Here is an 18,024-nt window from a genome sequence, read left to right on the forward strand (position 1 = left end):
TGAGAGAGCTGGCAGATGAGCTGCCAAGCCACTCTCCATCATTTTCCAGCAGTCCTGGCTCACTGGAGAGGTCCCAGAGGACTGGAAGCTGCCAACGTGGTGCCCATCCACAGGAGGGGCTGGTTGGATGAGCCAGGGAATTCCAGACCTGTCAGCCTGACCTCAGTGCCAGGCAAGGTTATGGAACAGTCATCCTGAGTGCAGTCACACAGCACTTAGAGGATGGCCAAGGGATCAGGCCCAGCCAGCATGGACTTAGGAAGGGCAGGTCCTGCCTGACCAACCTGATCTCCTTCCATGCCCAGGGGACTGCCTGGTGGATGTGGGGCAGGCTGTGGATGTAGTCTGCCTGGACCTCAGCAAGGCCTTTGACACTGTCCCCCACAGCAACCTCCTGGCCAAGCTGTCAGCCCCTGGCTTGGATGGGAGCACACTGAGATGGGTTAGGAACTGGCTGGAGGCTGAGCCCAGAGGGTGGTGGTGAATGGTGCCACATCCAGCTGGCAGCCAGGCACCAGTGGTGTGCCCCAGGGATCAGTGCTGGGCCCTGTGCTCTTTAACATCTTTATTGATGATCTGGATGAGGGCATTGAGTCCATCAGCAGTAAATTTGCTGATGACACCAAGCTGGGGGCAGGAGTTGATCTGCTGGAGGGTGGAGAGGCTCTGCAGAGGGACCTGGACAGGCTGGGCAGATGGGCAGAGGCCAAGGGCAGGAGATTGAACACATCCAAGTGCCAGGTTCTGCACTTTGGCCACAGCAACCCCAGGCAGAGCTACAGGCTGGGGTCAGAGTGGCTGAGAGCAGCCAGGCAGAGAGGGACCTGGGGGTGCTGGTTGATGGTAGGCTGAACATGAGCCTGCAGTGTGCCCAGGCAGCCAGGAGGGCCAATGGCATCCTGGCCTGCCCCAGGAACAGTGTGGCCAGCAGGAGCAGGGAGGTCATTCTGCCCCTGTGCACTGCACTGGTTAGGCCACACCTTGAGTCCTGTGTCCAGTTCTGGGCCCCTCAGTTTAGGAAGGAGGTTGACTTGCTGGAAGGTGTCCAGAGAAGGGCAACAAAGTTGGTGAGGGGCTTGGAGCACAGCCCTGTGAGGAGAGGCTGAGGGAGCTGGGGTTGCTTAGCCTGGAGAGGAGGAGACTCAGGGGTGACCTTATTGCTCTCTACAACTGCCTGAAGGGAGGTTGTAGTGAGGCGGAGGTTGGTCTCTTCTCCCAGGCAACCAGTACCAGAACAAGAGGACACAGTCTCAGGCTGTGCCAGGGGAGGTTTAGGCTGGAGGTGAGGAAGAAATTCTTCATAGTGATTGCCCATTGGAATGTGCTGCCTGGGGAGGTGGTGGAGTCCCCATCCCTGGAGGTGTATAGGAAGAGCCTGGCTGAGGCCCTTGGTGCCATGGTTTAGTTGATTAGATGATGTTGGGTGATAGGTTGGACTTGATGATTTCAAAGGTCTCTTCCAACCTGGTTAATTCAATTCAATTCAATTCAATTCAATTCAATTCAATTCAATTCAATTCAGTTCTATTCTATTCTATTCTATTCCATTCTATTCCATTCTGTGAGGGAGGGGACAGGGACAACCTTTGCTTAGTTGCACCCTGTGATAGAAGAAGGGGCATTGGATATAAACTCCAGCACAGGAGGTTCCACCTCAACATGAGGAGGAACATCTTCACTGTGAGGGTCCCAGAGCACTGGAGCAGGCTGCCCAGAGAGGTTGTGGAGTCTCTTTTCCTGGAGCCTTTCCAGCCCTTTCTGGACGTGTCTGTGTGTGACCTGTGCTGGGTTCCATGGCCCTGCTCTGACAGGGGGTTGGACTCGATGCTTTCCAGAGGTCCTTCCCAACCCCTAACATCCTGTGAGCCTGTGACTCTAGGGGAGCCCTGCATGGGGTGGCAGCAGCCAGCCTGTGATGGCTGTGTGTGCCAGCCTGGCCATGGTGTCAGCTGGTGCTTGTGTCCTGCCCCGCAGGGAGCCAGCCCTCGCCTGCGGAGCTCCGGGCCAATGAACATCAACCACTACGCCACCAAGAAGAGCGTGGCGGAGAGCATGCTGGACGTGGCGCTCTTCATGGCCAACGTCACCCAGCTGAAGGCAGTGCTGGAGCAGGGCACCTCCTTCCAGTACTACACCACCCTCATCGTGCTCATCAGCATCTCCCTCTTCTTCCAGGTGATGATCGGCATCATCCTCATCATCACTGGTAAGGCTGAGGTGCAGGCGGCCTGCCAGGGTGCTGCAGGGGCAGGGCAGCATGGCAGGGTGCTGCAGGGGCAGGGCAGCCCATGGCTTGGCTGGCACGGGGCAGAGCAGCATGGCAGGGTGCTGCAGGGACAGGACAGCCCATGGCTTGGCTGGCACGGGGCAGAGCAGCATGGCAGGGTGCTGCAGGGGCAGGGCAGCCCATGGCTTGGCTGGCACGGGGCAGAGCAGCATGGCAGGGTGCTGCAGGGGCAGGGCAGCCCATGGCTTGGCTGGCATGGGGCAGAGCAGCCTGGCAGGGTGCTGCAGGGACAGGGCAGCCCATGGCTTGGCTGGCACGGGGCAGAGCAGCATGGCAGGGTGCTGCAGGGGCAGGGCAGCATGGCAGGGTGCTGCAGGGGCAGGGCAGCATGGCAGGGTGCTGCAGGGGCAGGGCAGCCCATGGTTTGGCTGGCACGGGGCAGAGCAGCCTGGCAGGGTGCTGCAGGGGCAGGGCAGCCCATGGTTTGGCTGGCACGGGGCAGAGCAGCATGGCAGGGTGCTGCAGGGGCAGGGCAGCCCATGGCTTGGCTGACACGGGGCAGAGCAGCATGGCAGGGTGCTGCAGGGACAGGACAGCCCATGGCTTGGCTGGCATGGGGCAGAGCAGCATGGCAGGGTGCTGTAGAGGCAGGGCAGCCCATGGCTTGGCTGGCATGGGGCAGAGCAGCATGGCAGGGTGCTGCAGGGGCAGGGCAGCCCATGGCTTGGCTGGCACGGGGCAGAGCAGCCTGGCAGGGTGCTGCAGGGACAGGACAGCCCATGGCTTGGCTGACACGGGGCAGAGCAGCTTGGCAGGGTGCTGCAGGGGCAGGGCAGCCCATGGCTTGGCTGGCATGGGGCAGAGCAGCATGGCAGGTTGCTGTAGAGGCAGGGCAGCCCATGGCTTGGCTGGCATGGGGCAGAGCAGCATGGCAGGGTGCTGTAGAGGCAGGGCAGCCCATGGCTTGGCTGGCATGGGGCAGAGCAGCATGGCAGGGTGCTGCAGGGACAGGGCAGCCCATGGCTTGGCTGGCATGGGGCAGAGCAGCATGGCAGGGTGCTGTAGAGGCAGGGCAGCCCATGGCTTGGCTGGCATGGGGCAGAGCAGCATGGCAGGGTGCTGCAGGGACAGGGCAGCCCATGGCTTGGCTGGCATGGGGCAGAGCAGCATGGCAGGGTGCTGTAGAGGCAGGGCAGCCCATGGCTTGGCTGGCATGGGGCAGAGCAGCATGGCAGGGTGCTGTAGAGGCAGGGCAGCCCATGGCTTGGCTGGCATGGGGCAGAGCAGCATGGCAGGGTGCTGTAGAGGCAGGGCAGCCCATGGCTTGGCTGGCATGGGGCAGAGCAGCATGGCAGGGTGCTGTAGAGGCAGGGCAGCCCATGGCTTGGCTGGCATGGGGCAGAGCAGCATGGCAGGGTGCTGCAGGGACAGGGCAGCCCATGGCTTGGCTGGCATGGGGCAGAGCAGCTTGGCAGGGTGCTGCAGGGACAGGGCAGCCCATGGCTTGGCTGGCATGGGGCAGAGCAGCATGGCAGGGTGCTGCAGGGACAGGGCAGCCCATGGCTTGGCTGGCATGGGGCAGAGCAGCCTGGCAGGGTGCTGCAGGGGCAGGGCAGCCTATGGCTTGGCTGGCATGGGGCAGAGCAGCATGGCAGGGTGCTGCAGGGGCAGGGCAGCCCATGGCTTGGCTGGCACGGGGCAGAGCAGCATGGCAGGGTGCTGCAGGGACAGGGCAGCCCATGGCTTGGCTGGCACGGGGCAGAGCAGCCTGGCAGGGTGCTGCAGGGGCAGAGCAGCATGGCAGGGTGCTGCAGGGGCAGGGCAGCCCATGGCTTGGCTGGCACAGGGCTGCTGAAGGTGGGTGGTGGAGAGGGTTGTGCCACTGCTTTTCAAAGTGCTCAGGGGGTTGCAGCTGTGGGCACTGCTCTTCCTTCCCTGGCTCTCTGCTGCATGAAGAAGGAAGAGAGTTGCCCACCCTGTTGTGTGCCCCTTCCTGCAGCTGCTGCAGTTTCTGCTGCATCTTTTGCCTTACTCAGGCAGGGCCTAACAGAATGATTTAGGAAGAGGTATTCCCCATGTTAACCTCACAGGTAATCAATCCCCAGGTCTGCTAGTGCTGCACAGACATCCATTAACAGCAGCACATCAGACAGACTTGCCCCATCTGATACAGCAGTTGCTATATTTCATCCTCCAACACATGCCTAACATTACAAGTCCCCCCCAGGCTGCCTTGTCCTGTCTATCCTAGGTGGGTCTTCATTGTGCCAAGGGAGCAGAGGCTATGGGAAATGCTGTGGTGTGGTCGCTCCCCCTGCCCCTCATGTCAGCCTTTCCTGGTGGCAGCCACAGTGGCTGGAGCCAGGTGCAAGAAGAGGGGCTGGGAACTACAACTGAAGACAGGGATCCACAAGGCTGCCATTTGGGTGGCTTTCTGGCCAGACTGCCCAGTCACCAAGGGGCTCCCCTGTCTGAGCTGATCAGTGCCCATCAGCCAGAGCTGATTCCGTCCTGTGCTCAGACACCTTTTGGTCCGGAGGTGAGGAGGGGGTTAACAGCTGTGTCAGCACACATGTGAGGGCTGGGTGTCAAGGAGACAGTGGCCTCCCAGCCCTAGTGCCATGTTGCTGACCTCCTTCCCGTGTCACTCAGCCTTCCCTTGCCATGCCCCATGGCCATGCAGTGTGGGGGGCACAAGGCACATGCCTGCCTAGCCTGCAGCAGTAATTTGGGTTGGCCGGCTGGAGTGCCGCGGCACCCCCGTGTAGCTCTGTCTTCCTGCATCACCCTAGGGCAAGCTGCAGCCCCTGTAAAGGTCCTGGGACTATTCTGCCAGCTCTGTGGCTGCAGTGCCCAAGGGCAGGGCAAGGCTCACAGGGGCTGGGGATCTTGGAGTCAAGCTACAACTCTGCCTGCCTTTGTGCATCGTATTCCGCAGCCCGTTTGAACCTGAACGATGTTGCAAAGCAGCCCCGCCTGAATATACTCAACAACGCTGCCACAGCTCTCATCTTCATCACAGTCATCCTCAACATCTTCATCACAGCTTTTGGGGTGCAGAAGACTGGCCTTTACCCTAGGAATTTCCGGCCTTATTAAGTCATGGTGCAACGGAGTCAGGTAAGAAAGGGCTGAGCTCCCACCCCTGCCAGCCCCTGGGAGGAGTTCAGCCTCCGAAAGCATCACTGCCAGCTTGAACAGAAGGCAGAAGTGCACAAATGAGCAAAGTCTTTCCAGAGGCACTTGGGTGTCCCACGAGCTTCTCAGGCCATTGAATGAATTTCCTCAGGAGGAGGAGGAGGGCTTCTCCTTAGTTGATTTTTAAAGCAAGAACACCACAAGCATGCCAGCTGCTGGGATTTAGCAGCAGCAGGTGGTTTTCACAAGGCTGCAGGCTTCACCCTGGATACAAATAGCAGCTGTGGATGGGAGCTAAATTGGGGAAAGAAAACTAGGGGTGTTCTGGGAGGCATCCAGGGATAGCAGCACTGTCTGAGCAGAAGGGAAGAAGGTTCTGCCAAGGTGCAGATGAAAGAGCTCTTCATAACAGCCAGTGAGGCTTGGTGGGAGCTCTTTTAACAACCTCTCATGTTCAAGAGTCTGGTGAATAAGAGTCTAGTAAAATGCTTGGGTTCCCATGCCAGGTCAAAAGAGCTTTAAGTCAAGAAGCAAAGTTCACATCTCTGCTTACATGACCTGCACTTCTCTTATGGAGACAGACTGAGAGAGTTGGGGCTGTTCAGTCTGGACCAGAGAAGGCTCCAAGGAGACCTAATTGTGGCCCTCCAGTATGTGAAGGGAGAAAGGAAGTTGGGGAGGGACTTTTGAGGGTGTCAGGGAGGGACTTCTGAGGGTGTCAGGGAGGGATAGGACTGGGAGGGATGGAGCAAAACTAGAAGTGGGTAGATTCAGATTGGATGTTAGGAAGAAGTTCTTCCCCATGAGGGTGGTGAGAGCCTGGCACAGGTTGCCCAGGGAGGTGGTGGAAGCCTCATCCCTGGAGGTGTTTGCAGCCAGGCTGGATGTGGCTGTGAGCAACCTGCTGTGGTGTGAGGTGTCCCTGGCCATGGCAGGGGCGTTGGAACTGGCTGAGCCTTGAGGTCTCTTCCAGCCCTGACAATTCTCTGGTTCTATGTAAACACAGTTTAAATGCAACTTACTGGGGCAACAGCCAGCAAGAAAGCTTGATAGATGCATAGGATGATGAGAAAGGGTGCAGAGGCCTCTATGGAAACACTGCTGCCGTGGGGTCTAGAAGGGTGTGAGTGCTGGAGAGCAGCACCTCACACTCAGAGGTGTGGCTGTGGTGCTGGGTGACACAGGGACTGCTGTTCCCTGCCCACCCAGCTCCCAGGAGACTGCTGTGACCTTGTTGGTGTTGTGTCACCCCTGCAGGACCCGAGCAGCATGGCTGGTGGGAAGAGCTCTCCTCCTCTACACTTTCCTCCGCAGGAGGCCATCAACAGAGAACTGCCTTACGCTTCCAGAACCCCCTCTGTGTGTGTGTGTGGTCGGTCCCTTACCATGCTGCTTCTGCAGGGCTGAAGGCCTGAACACTTTGCCTTTCAAAGCTGGAGAAACCTTGGCTAAAGAAAGCTGCAGGACAGCAGCAGGAACACGAGCTCAAAGCACAGCTCCGTAAATCTCATCTCTTCTTTCAGCTGCCTGCTTCTCATAGTCAATATTGGTTCATTTTACAGACAAGACTGGGTGATTTCCTTTGGAGGCTGCATAGGAAAGCTCTTCTGTCTGTGAAGGCTATCCTTAAAGCCAGGCTACCTAACAGCTCACCTCCCAAACGCCAGTATGGATTTCTGAGCCTGCAACAAAAAGTAGCTCTCATGGGAGCACAGAACAGTGTGTCTGTGGCAAGGCAGAGAAAGCCAGCTCAAAGGTTGTCCTAGTTGTTTGGAATTAAATAGGCCCCAGTGAAGAAAACAAATCAGCATTGGAAGACTAACAATTGTCTCATGTCACCAGCAGGAACCCACCAGGAATGACTCCAGAATCACCTGACCCTGGCTATATTTAGTAGAAACTCCAGGGCTTGTTGCCACCTCGGGAGAGGAGAGGAGCAGAGTGTATTGCTTCATTAAAAACATCACCAGGGTCATTTAGGGTCTTATCACTAAGAGAAGTGTTTCAAAAGGTAGCATTTTTATACTGCAAGTGCATTTTTATATTGCAATCTTTTGTACTGGAACAGCTTCCTTTAACAGTGCCAAACACTCTTTGGCTTCATGGCTTTCCAGATCTCTTTTTGCAAGAGGGCAGATCTCTGACTCTGCATTGTGTAACCCTGCAGTCATGCTAAAAACTGTGGCATGTTAACAGCCTGGTGTAAGCCTGTTGCAAGAATAAAATGCTTTTCTGAGTAGTGTCATAGCATCATAGTATCAGTCAGGGTTGGAAGGGACCACAAGGATCATCCAGTTCCAACCCCCCTGCCATGGGCAGGGACACCCCACACTAGATCAGGCTGGACAGAACCTCATCCAGCCTGGGCTTAAACACCTCCAGGGATGGCACCCCAACCACCTCCCTGGACAACCCATTCCAGGGCTTCATCACTGTCATGGGGAAGAACTTCCTCCTCACCTCCAGCCTGAATCTCCCCACCTCCAGCTTCATTCCATTCCCCCTAGTCCTATCACTACCTGAGATCCTGAGCAGTCCCTCCCCAGCCTTCTTGTAGCCCCCTTCAGGTACTGGAAGGCCACAATGAGGTCACCTCAGAGCCTTCTCTCCTCCAGACTGAACAGCCCCAACTCCTTCAGTCTGTCCTCACAGGAGAGGTGCTCCAGCCCTCTGATCATCCTCCTGGCCCTTCTCTGGACACCTTCCAGCACCTCCAGATCCCTCTTGTCATAGGGGATCCAGACCTGGAGGCAGTACTGCAGGTGGGGTCTCAGCAGAGCTGAGCAGAGGGGGAGAATCCCCTCCCTTGACCTCCTGGCCACACTTCTCTTGCTGCAGCCCAGGCTCTGCTTGGCTCTCTGGGCTGCAAGTGCACACTGAGAGCTCCTGCTGAGCTTCTCCTCCACCAGCACCCCCAAGGCTCTCTCCTCAGGGCTGCTTTCCAGCCAGTCCCTGCCCAGCCTGGATTTGTGCCTGGGATTGCCTCCACCCAGCTGCAGGACCCTGCCCTTGGTCTTGTTGACCCTCCTGAGGTTGGCTTGTGCCCACCTCTCCAGCCTGTCCAGGTCCCTCTGGATGGATCCTTCCCTCCAGCTGTCTGCTGCACCACACAGCTTGGTGTCATCAGCAAACCTGCTGAGGGTGCACTCAGTGCCACTGCCCATGGCACCCACAAAGATGTTGAACAAGCCTGGTCCCAGGACTGATCCCTGAGGGACTCTGCTTGTCGCTGGCCTCCCCTGGGACATAGACCATTGACAGCCACCCTTTGGGTGCAGCCATCAAGCCAGTTCTGTATCCATCTAGTGGTCACCCATCACACCCATGTGGCACCAGCCTGGAGACCAGGCTGTGGTGCAGGACAGTAAATTATCTGTTAAAACTGCAGACCCAACCAAAATGTCCACATCTTGGTCTTCAGGAGCTAATGGGAGTGTCTGACACTTGGAAAGTCTGTTATGAACAGGTTCTCTTTGCAGTCTATACTGAGACACCTGAAGGCCATGTGGCCATTCAGTGAGACCTGGACAGGCTGAGGGCTGGGCAGACAGGAACCTAATGAAGGTCAACAAGGATAAGTGCAGAGTCCTGCACCTGGGAAGGAAGAATAAACTGCAGCAGTACAGCTTGGGAGGTGACCTGATGGAGAGCAGCCCTGTGGAGAAGAACCTGGGAGTGCTGGTGGGCAACAAGTTCTGCATGGGACAGCAATGTGCCCTGGTGGCCAAGAAGGCCAAGGGGATCCTGGGGTGCAATCAGAGGAGTGTGTCCAGCAGATCCAGGGAGGTTCTCCTCCCCCTCTACTCTGCCCTGGTGGGACCTCACCTGGAGTATTTCATCCAGCTCTGGGCTCCCCAGCTCAATAGGGAAGACTGAGAGGGATTTACTCGATGATGTTTATAAATATCTGAGGGCTGGGGGTCAGGAGGGAGGGGCCAGGCTCTGCTCAGTTGCACCCTGTGATAGAACAAGGGGCAAGGGATATAAACTACAGCACAGGAGGTTCCACCTCAACATGAGGGTCCCATAGCACTGGAGCTGGCTGCCCAGAGAGGTCGTGGACCCATCTGGATCCATGCTGGATTCTGTGGCCAATGTGCAGAACCTGGCACTTGGATGTGTTCAATCTCCTGCCCTTGGACTCTGCCCATCTGCCCAGCCTGTTGAGGTCCCTCTGCAGAGCCTCTCTACCCTCCAGCAGATAACTCCTGCCCCCAGCTTGGTGTCATCAGCAAATTTACTGCTGATGGGCTCAATGAGAAGGAACTTTCCTTTGAGGGTGGCAGAGCACTGAACCAAGCTGCCCAGAGAGGTGGTGGAGTCTCCATCTCTGGAGACTTTCGAGGTCTGCCTGGATCTGTTCCTATGTGATCTGTTTTAGGTGATCCTGCTCTGACAGGGGGGGGTTGGACTTGATGATCTTCAGAGGTCCCTTCCATCCCCTATTATCCTGTGATTCTGTGAAAGGCTGGTGGGACAGCACCAGCTTGTGCCCAGCTGAAGGAGTGGAAAATATCAGTTATCTGTTGAGCAGAATTTAAATCAGCAAAGCTGAGCACAGTCTGGGACCTGTTTGATGAAGTAGGTAGTGACTCATCCTCCACTTTGTCCAGGACATGGCAAGTCTGGAGTGACACCGAGATTGTTGCTCATCTCAGTCCTTGGTTTCTGCTGAGACCAGCAGCAAACAGGTGAGAATGCTTCTAGGAAGCCTCCATGATCCTGCTTTCCCCCTTCCACTGGGGAGGCAGCAAGGATAGTTCCAGCCAATGCAAACCCATCAGCTCAGGGCTTGCAGCCAATACTGGCCAGCTGGGTTCATAAAAAGGTTAAAAACTATGCATCCCGTGTGCAGATCCCAAAGCCTGTGACTCACTGCTTCACAGAGCAGCAGGCAAAGCAATTAGCATTGATGACTTAATGTAAAGAGAGGGAAAAAAAGGTTCAGCTGGGAAAGAAGCTATGAGGGGAATTGCATCACCAGCTCTTAACTCCACCATCAGTGCCTCAGAGAGATGCCACATCAGGTACAGCAGCACCGAGGCCTGCCCAAGCGGGGAGGGCTACTTGTCAGCCAGCCCAGGTGAGCAGAAGACCAGCAGCATGTTGGAATGCTTTTCCTCATCACCTTTAAAAATAGTTTCTCATCATAATGGATTCAGACTCATTAGGAGCCTTGGCTGCTTTTTTCCCCTCTCCATGTCTGGCTCCCATTCCTGCCAAGCATTTTATACTCAATAAAAAGGAGGCACAGTTGAAGTGAAAAAGGGCCAAATTCCAATCAGAATAAGCAGTTGCTGTGAAAGAGCTGAGCACCCTTTTACATAGACTGGGCCAAGTACTGAGCTTGGCTTGTGCTAGCACTGAGCTTATCTGCTGCTTGCAAGAGGGACCACTTCATTCTCCACACTCTGATCACATTGCACTTGTACTTCGCTGGGGTGTGTATCCTGCCCAATGTTTCTACCTTGTCTTGCATGGCAAACCCAGGAAGGCAGGAGAAAGACTGCTCTGTTACCATCCTACTTTCTAGAGCTCCAGAAGGGACTGAAACAGGTTTTGCTGCTGTTTAATCTTGCTTGCTGTTTCCCACCCACCTCTGCTGCAGAGCTCTCGTTGGCTGGGACACAGACAGACCTGTCTCCAGTATTGCCTACACCTTTGTGGCAGCTCAGGCTGGGTGCCTCCTGTTCCTGCCACATAAGCTACACTTCTGGTGTCCAAGGGTCCAACCCAATAAGGTGGACACAGAAAGCTGTGTATTTCATACCCATAATACCCTGTGCCCTACAAATCTATCTGCAAAGCCATTCTCTGCCTCTTTCTTCCCTCTCTGCTCCCGTGGGAGATGCTCCCTATTGGGTAGCAGTGGGGAAGTATCTCAGGTCTCTTAGGCCTCATGCCAAGAGAAGAGGGGAGGCAGTCTGAGACCTGACCAGCCTGAGACCAGCCTAGCAGCGGGGTGGGGGAAGAGTGAGCCCTGGGGGTTTTGGATGTACCCTCAGGTGGGGAGATGGGAAGTGTTGGGAGGCTTTTGGGTGTGCTCTAAGGGACTCTGCATGCTTTGGGATTCTTCTGTCACTATGCTTGCAGCTTCTGTACAACACTTGCTGCTTTCCATTCAAACTTTCCATCACTTCTGCAATCCATTGGTGTGATGAGTGTCATTCTTTTGCCCCTCTCAGGGGCAAGAGAGGATCTGCCTGGCCTCAAACCAGGACAGCCTTGGTCACAGGAAGCCAGAGGAGCAACGCCTGGCTTGTACTCCCTGCTGCGCGGTGACGTGGTGGTGAGTAACAGAGAGAGAGAACTGAGCTCTTGTAGGAAGACAATGTATTTGTAAAACATGAGGGGAAGCAGAATATCCCCCAGCTCCAACAGAGGTGGCCTGGGAGCCTCCTCGAAGGCACAGAGCCACTGTAAGGCAGAGAAGTCAAAGGTACAATTCAGGTTTTTAACACAAGGCATCAGTAGCTACAAACCCATCGGCTTCAGACATTTGTAGGCAACAAGGTGAGATGTTCATAGTGGGCAAACGTTAAAGACAATGACAAAACAAGTCACACTGTAATTGTCACACAACACATCTCTCAAGAACAGAACCCAGCCCTTCTTTATTCCCTTTGCTGACCTCTGAAACAAGTCTCAGCCCCACAGGCCTGAAGATGGAGTTGGCGTTTGTGGGCAGTCCCCCTCCCCCCTCTGTACAACCTGCCCCTGGGGGCCCAGGGTCCCCAGTCTGCCCACCTCCTGCCTCAGAGGAAGGTCTCCCCTGCAGCATGGCCCATCACCTCCCCAGCTGTCTGCCTGCAGGATGCACAGGAAACTCCACGCAGCTGGCTTCCTCCTGCCGCAGCGTCAGGATACGGCCAGGGTGCACAGGAAGGCACAAACTGGGGGCAACCTTCACTGCAAACTCAGGCACAGCTTCCCAAAACATCCTGGTGACAAAAATGAGATCAACTGTCAGGAGGAGTCAGCTATCTGGCCATGGTGAAGACACACTGCCTCTTGCCCCCTGGGAGCTCTGCTGGACCCAGGACTCTGCCCTGCTCGCAGTGGCAGCGCACTGTGCAGCACCAGTGCCAGCAGCCGTGGTGGCCCAGCCACTGCCCTGTCTGCCCATGTCTCCTCACTGTATGGCTGTGGGATGACCTGCTCCTGCCCTGCTCCCTGCTTCCCCACTCCTCATGGCTGTTTGGGGAGAAGACCTGCAGGTTGTTTTGGGAGAAGGGCAGCAGCCCCAGAGCAAAGCCCAGCACCATTCTTGCAGGATGTGCTGCTGGCTGGCAAGCTGGGGAGTGTGTAGCCACTTGGGTCCCTACAGCTTGCAGTGGTCTCTGTGTATGTGGGCTGGAAGGCAGCTTTAGTCTCCATATGCTCTCTTCATGCTCCTCCATAGAGGCTGCCAAGTAGTGCCAATTAGTATTAATCATCTTAATTGGTAATTACTACAAAGCTTAAACACCAGCTAAGAACCCCCACTGCTTCAGAAAGGGAAGAACATTTGTGATGGCAGCTTTGGCAGTGGGGACACCAACTATCAGGAAACTGAAACCACTAACTCCTTACAACTTCACCCAAAAGTCCTCTTGAGGTAAGAGTTCTGCTTGTCACCAGCCTGGGTTACAAGGCTTGAAGGGAGGAGCACACACTCATGGCTAAAGCATGGGGGTGAATCCTTCTGAGGGTGGCAGCCTACTTCCAGATCCACTCTCTTCTGGCTGCTCTCTCTGGTGAGGAAGAGAGGCTACCTGTACTATTTAAGCCAAGTGAGTCACCCTCTGGATGCACCTAATTCTTCCCAGTGTCTGCAGATGAATGCCAGCTGCCAACTGAAGGTGCTGCAGATCACATTGAAGCCGGATGTGACAGCACGTGGTACCAATAAACCTTCCTCCCTGTGCATGGCACGAGGGCCACCACTGCATCCATCAGCTCCCATGGGCAGAATGGGCCTCATGCCATTCCCTACTTGGTTAAGCCTCACAGCTGGGTCTTGTGTACCAGCGCTCACCCTCCCCAACAGCCTCTCCCCATTCCACAGGGATTGCGTGAGGGAGCCAGCCTGGGCAGGCTGTGGAGGCAGAGTCCTGGCGGCTGGAGAGCAGCTGAGCTGCACCCTGGCAGGGCTGTGCCGGTGTCTGCAGGCAGCGCGGCTCTGGCAGGGGCCCGCGGCAGGGCTGCTGCACGGCACAGGACGTACTGCAACAGCACATCACTGGCTCTGCCCTCCTGAACTCCTCTGGTGCATTAAGAAATTAAACAGAACAACAGTGCAGACTGGTGTCAGCCTCAGAGCTCTCACCTCAGCAGCCACGTTCCGTTTCTTAGTCTCTGCTCAGAGACACCGATACCTTCCTCGGTAAAGAGTCTGCTGTGGCCTGGCCAGAAGGCTGTGGCTGCCTCTCCTGAGGAAACCAGAGTCTGCATGCTGAGGAAGGTTCTGTACGTGCAGAGACACAGCTGCCTCTCCCCATGGCTGCACGCTGGACAGGGAAACGTTCTGAAATGTAACTGACTTTGCCTACCTCTGTCAGTCCCAAGGCCCAGACCGAGGCAAGCAGATGATCTGACAAGATGTCTGCCTCACGTGCCTCAACTTGAGCGTGCAGCTTCCCACTGCAACAGTGGAACCTGATGGACTTGTCAAGCATTAATAATGAATGAATGTCTGTTCTGAATTGGCTTGCAAAAAGCAAACAGCTCTAGTACCAAGTCAGCATGGCTTGAGTCCTTCACACCTCCATGACTCACTGCTCAATGCTCCCAGCGGAGCACCACGAGCATCATCCCGAGGCATGCTCTCCCCTCAAGCTGGAGACCTTTTCAGGATGGTATGGGGACCGTGGAGCTCCAGCGTAGAGCATGGAGTGTGCTGGGATCCCTGGGTTTCCATACCCCTGTGAAATGGCTCCAGGGGTTCAACACCTCGCCTTAGGTTAACCGAAGTGTCAGAGGACAGGAACTCCCTGTAGCATCAGGACAGCTATGGACATGGGCTACTTCCACAGTTCTTGGGTCACTGCTCACACAGATCTGCCCATCCTCTCTCCTGTTCTTGCTGTTCTTCACACACAATGCATGTGCCAAGGCCTGCCTACCAGGCCAGAGCTCACAGGGCTGTCCCAGAGGTGAAGCATCAACAGCTGTGCTGGTTCTGCAGTCAAGAAGCCTTCTCCTTACATAACAATCAAACTAAGACAAGACATAACTGTGAGGCCATAACTTATTAAATTAACCTTTAGATGCTGCATACATGTACAGGATTTAGAGAGCAGAATACTCTGTCTCCTCTTTTTCTGACAAAATCACAACATTTCAACTAATAAAATATTGCCACTTCTTCCCTGCTAGGGTTTCCCTGATATCGTTAGGACAAACATATGTCTGTCAGATAAGGCTGCAAAGTTCCTCCTGAGATGCTTCTAGCTTCTCTGTGTAACATTCCACTATCCTCAGGCAGTGGATCAATAATTTAAGTGGAGTTGCAACTTCAACCCCTGCTGCTCCAACCTGACCCAGCTGCAGGCAAATGTGGCGCTCATAAGGGAAGCCGACCTGCATCTCCATCCATGCCCCACAGCCTGCTGGATATGAGCACAGTTTTTCATCATGACTCAGTGAAAAGCACAGAGACACATCTAAGCACCAGCAGCCTAAAGTGCCTACCAGCTCCTCCATGTACAGACTTCCTTGGGTCAGCACATGGAAATATGGACACAACACAGTTGAGAGAACTCACTTTGGTCCCCTGTCCAGAAGCATGGATACTGGAGAAACAGGGAAGGAGGGGAAGTGAGCAGGGCTGGGTTTCCTCTCTTTTCATTCAAGTATTAGAAGAGAAGCTGTGCTGCTCTACAGAAATGATTCTGGGCTTAGCTGGGACTCATGTTTGTTTCGTTTGCACCATGCCAGACTGGATGGGAACTCTGGCACCTCTCCCACTGCACCACCCAGCAGGCTGCATGGCAGGACACACCAGCCCTTCACGTAGTATGGTGTCTCCCTTGCGCTTCTTCCCAGCGAGACACAGATCCTGCATCTTGGATGCAACAGCTCACAAGAGAAGCTCCCACTCCTCTCGCCTGGCCACCCCCTCCTGGGCTGTGCCATCCCCTGGCGGGGCTCTGGAGGCAGAGTTCGAGGGCTCAGCTGCGTGCCTCGCCGAGGAGCAGGCTGAGCCGGGCGCGGCCGGTGCTGCCCCGCAGCGGGGGGCCGAGGTCACAGCGTCCTCAGCTGGCGCCGGTTCCACATGCCCCGCTTCGAGTGGAACCAGTGGAAGAAGTTCCTCAGGGACAGGCGCTCCACTTCCAGCCCGGCCTGCAAGATCCTGCCACAAAGCAGAAGGGCAGACTTAGCCCAAACTCGGTCAACAAAGGTACTGAGGGGCTCGGCCCGAGGAAATCCCTTGTACAATGTGCTGCCATCAAGAGACTGCAACCAAACCGAGGAGTCCCGAGGAGCTCTGGGGTGCCTCACGTCCACAAGCACACATCTCAGGATGCTTGCTGAGTGCTTACCCACACCTGAGAGCAGCACTGGGCAGGAGCAGCCTGCCCGTGCCAGGCTAGGAGGAAAGGCATCAGGCAGCACAGCATTGCTCAGGATGTTAGTCTGCACTGCAGGCAGGACAGGTCCCCAAACCTGGAACTACAAACCCAGAGGCCTAGGATTTGTACAGCAGAGATCCTCTGTCTCAGACTCCTCAGAAATTGTAACTGCACCTCATGACCGTGATCTCTTCTGGGCAACTGTCACAGAGTGTGGGAAGCCTGCGGGACCCAAACTGGACTCACTTGCAACAAAGTCTTTGCACTCACCAGTGCCTGAGTTTAAGGTCAGGACGTGCTCAAAGACTCTCCCTCACTGATCAGGCTTATTGTGGCATCAGTCACCTCAGTCCCCTCAGCCCCCTGCTCCCCTGGTTGTTAGTCCCCCAGGATCTGACGGGTGTCCCCTCCCGAGCACAGGCATGATGACAAGCGTGTCCTACCTGTCCAGGAGCTCCCAATCCTCTCCTCCCCAGCGGTCCCGAAACTCTTTTGTGTTCATGCCTCCAATCTTGTCCAGGTCAGACTTGTATATGCCCAGGAGACCAAACCCATTCACCTCCCAGTAGCCTGAGGACAGCACAACAGAGGCACAGGTGTGTTAGAGCTTTGAACCACCGATGACTCCAGCAGGGCTGCTGGAGTGAGATTCCAGCTACCTTTAGCACAATGCGGACACCACGGTCAACTCAACAGCGAGGCTGAGCCAGCCGTATGAAAGCTCTGGGGCTTGCCAACAGGCAGCACAGGCTGTCCCATCAGACTGAGCAGAGCCTCCCACAGCTCCTGTCTGCCAGCACAGCACCTAACTGGACTGGCACAGCTCCAAAGGGCTGTCTGCATGCCTGGGTGCCTCAGGATGGCCACCTCCCACTAAAGGAAAAGCTGTGCTCAGATGACCTGTGCCACTTTCCACCGCCTGGCATGGGTTGCTCACCATCAACCCCAGGCTACTAGCTCTCCTCAAGACAGGCTGTGCCCCCTAAGAAATAAGATAACTGGACAGAAAGGAGCCAAGTAGGGGTTTTCCAAGGTCCTGGAATCCACAGAGAGCCCCAGGAGACAGCCACGAGAACTGCCAGATAAAAGGCTGGCTTTTTGATCTCAAATTCCAGGTACCCGACACTCTTAAACCCCACCCTGCATCTAATGCACTCTCACCTAGCGGTCCTGGAAGGACCTGAAGCTCCAGACCTTGCCAGCACCAGAGGAACAAATCTAGGGGTGGCAGACACCCCCAGTTCATTGCCCATTCCCCCAGGACTGAGCCAGAGGGCTCCCCTCCCTCTTACCCTCAGGCCACTGCGGGGACATGCCGCAGTGCAGCCTCATGACCATGGGGGCGAAGGCCATCTTGCCTTCCACGCAGTGCTTCCGGATCGAGTCAATGACTCCAGCTGGGAAGTGGATGTGGAGGTCACACAGGAAAACGATGCTGTGCGGGTCCTGGAACCGACCACACCGGTGGGGAAAGCAAAAGGTCGACTTTGAGTAAGTGGACTTTGAGCAAGACAGAGATAGGGGAGAGAACTGAAGAGCCATTCACTGCTACGTCAGAAATAGGTCCTAGGGGCTAGCAAAATGGGCACCGAGAGGCTGTTCAGTGAGAGGTGTGAAACACTGTGACCTGGCAGAGCCAGCACCACTGAGCTGCTACTCACAGGATCAGAGGATGCCAGAGGTTGGAAGGGACCCAAAGAGATCACCGAGTCCAACCCTCCTGCCAGAGCAGGACCATGCAGTCTAGATCAGGTCACACAGGAACACATCCAGACAGGGATGGAAAGGCTCCAGAGAAGGAGACTCCACTACCCCTCTGGGGAGTCTCTTCCAGTGCTCTGTGACCCTCACAGTAAAGAAGTTTCCTCTTGTGTTGAGGTGGAACCTTCTGTGCTGCAGTTACATCCATTGCTCCTTGTCCTATCCCAGGGAGCAAGTGAGCAGAGCCTGTCCCCTCCCTCCTGACCCCCAGCCCTCAGATATTTGTAAACATTTATTGAACCCCCTCTCTGTCCTCTCCTCTCCAGACTAAACAGCCCCAGGTCCCTCAGCCTCTCCTCACCAGCCAGGGCTCCAGTCCCCTAATCATCCTTATAGCCCTCCCTT

General features: G+C 55.7%; 2 protein-coding genes across 2 annotated transcripts in view; one reads left to right on the forward strand and one right to left on the reverse strand.

Annotated features, from left to right (window-relative positions):
* Window positions 1-1,977: 1,977 nt before the first annotated feature.
* NINJ2 (ninjurin 2) lies at window positions 1,978-5,342 on the forward strand. Its single transcript, XM_009911640.2, has 2 exons — window positions 1,978-2,206; window positions 5,166-5,342. The coding sequence occupies exons 1-2, from the start codon at window positions 2,008-2,010 to the stop codon at window positions 5,324-5,326; spliced, it is 360 nt and encodes a 119-aa protein (XP_009909942.2). The 5' UTR covers window positions 1,978-2,007; the 3' UTR covers window positions 5,327-5,342.
* A 6,729-nt stretch (window positions 5,343-12,071) lies between these two features.
* Window positions 12,072-18,024, reverse strand: part of B4GALNT3 (beta-1,4-N-acetyl-galactosaminyltransferase 3) — a 94,416-nt gene continuing 88,463 nt past the window's right edge. The window contains exons 18-20 of the mRNA XM_054167613.1: window positions 17,211-17,364; window positions 16,362-16,488; window positions 12,072-15,698 (exon numbers count right to left, since the gene is read on the reverse strand). Of these exons, the coding sequence (XP_054023588.1) occupies window positions 15,590-15,698; window positions 16,362-16,488; window positions 17,211-17,364 (390 nt within the window). The 3' untranslated portion in view covers window positions 12,072-15,589. The remainder of the gene's footprint in view (window positions 15,699-16,361; window positions 16,489-17,210; window positions 17,365-18,024) is intronic.

This window comes from Dryobates pubescens, chromosome 15, assembly GCF_014839835.1.
Source record: "Dryobates pubescens isolate bDryPub1 chromosome 15, bDryPub1.pri, whole genome shotgun sequence".
In the NCBI taxonomy this organism is placed as follows: domain Eukaryota; kingdom Metazoa; phylum Chordata; class Aves; order Piciformes; family Picidae; genus Dryobates; species Dryobates pubescens.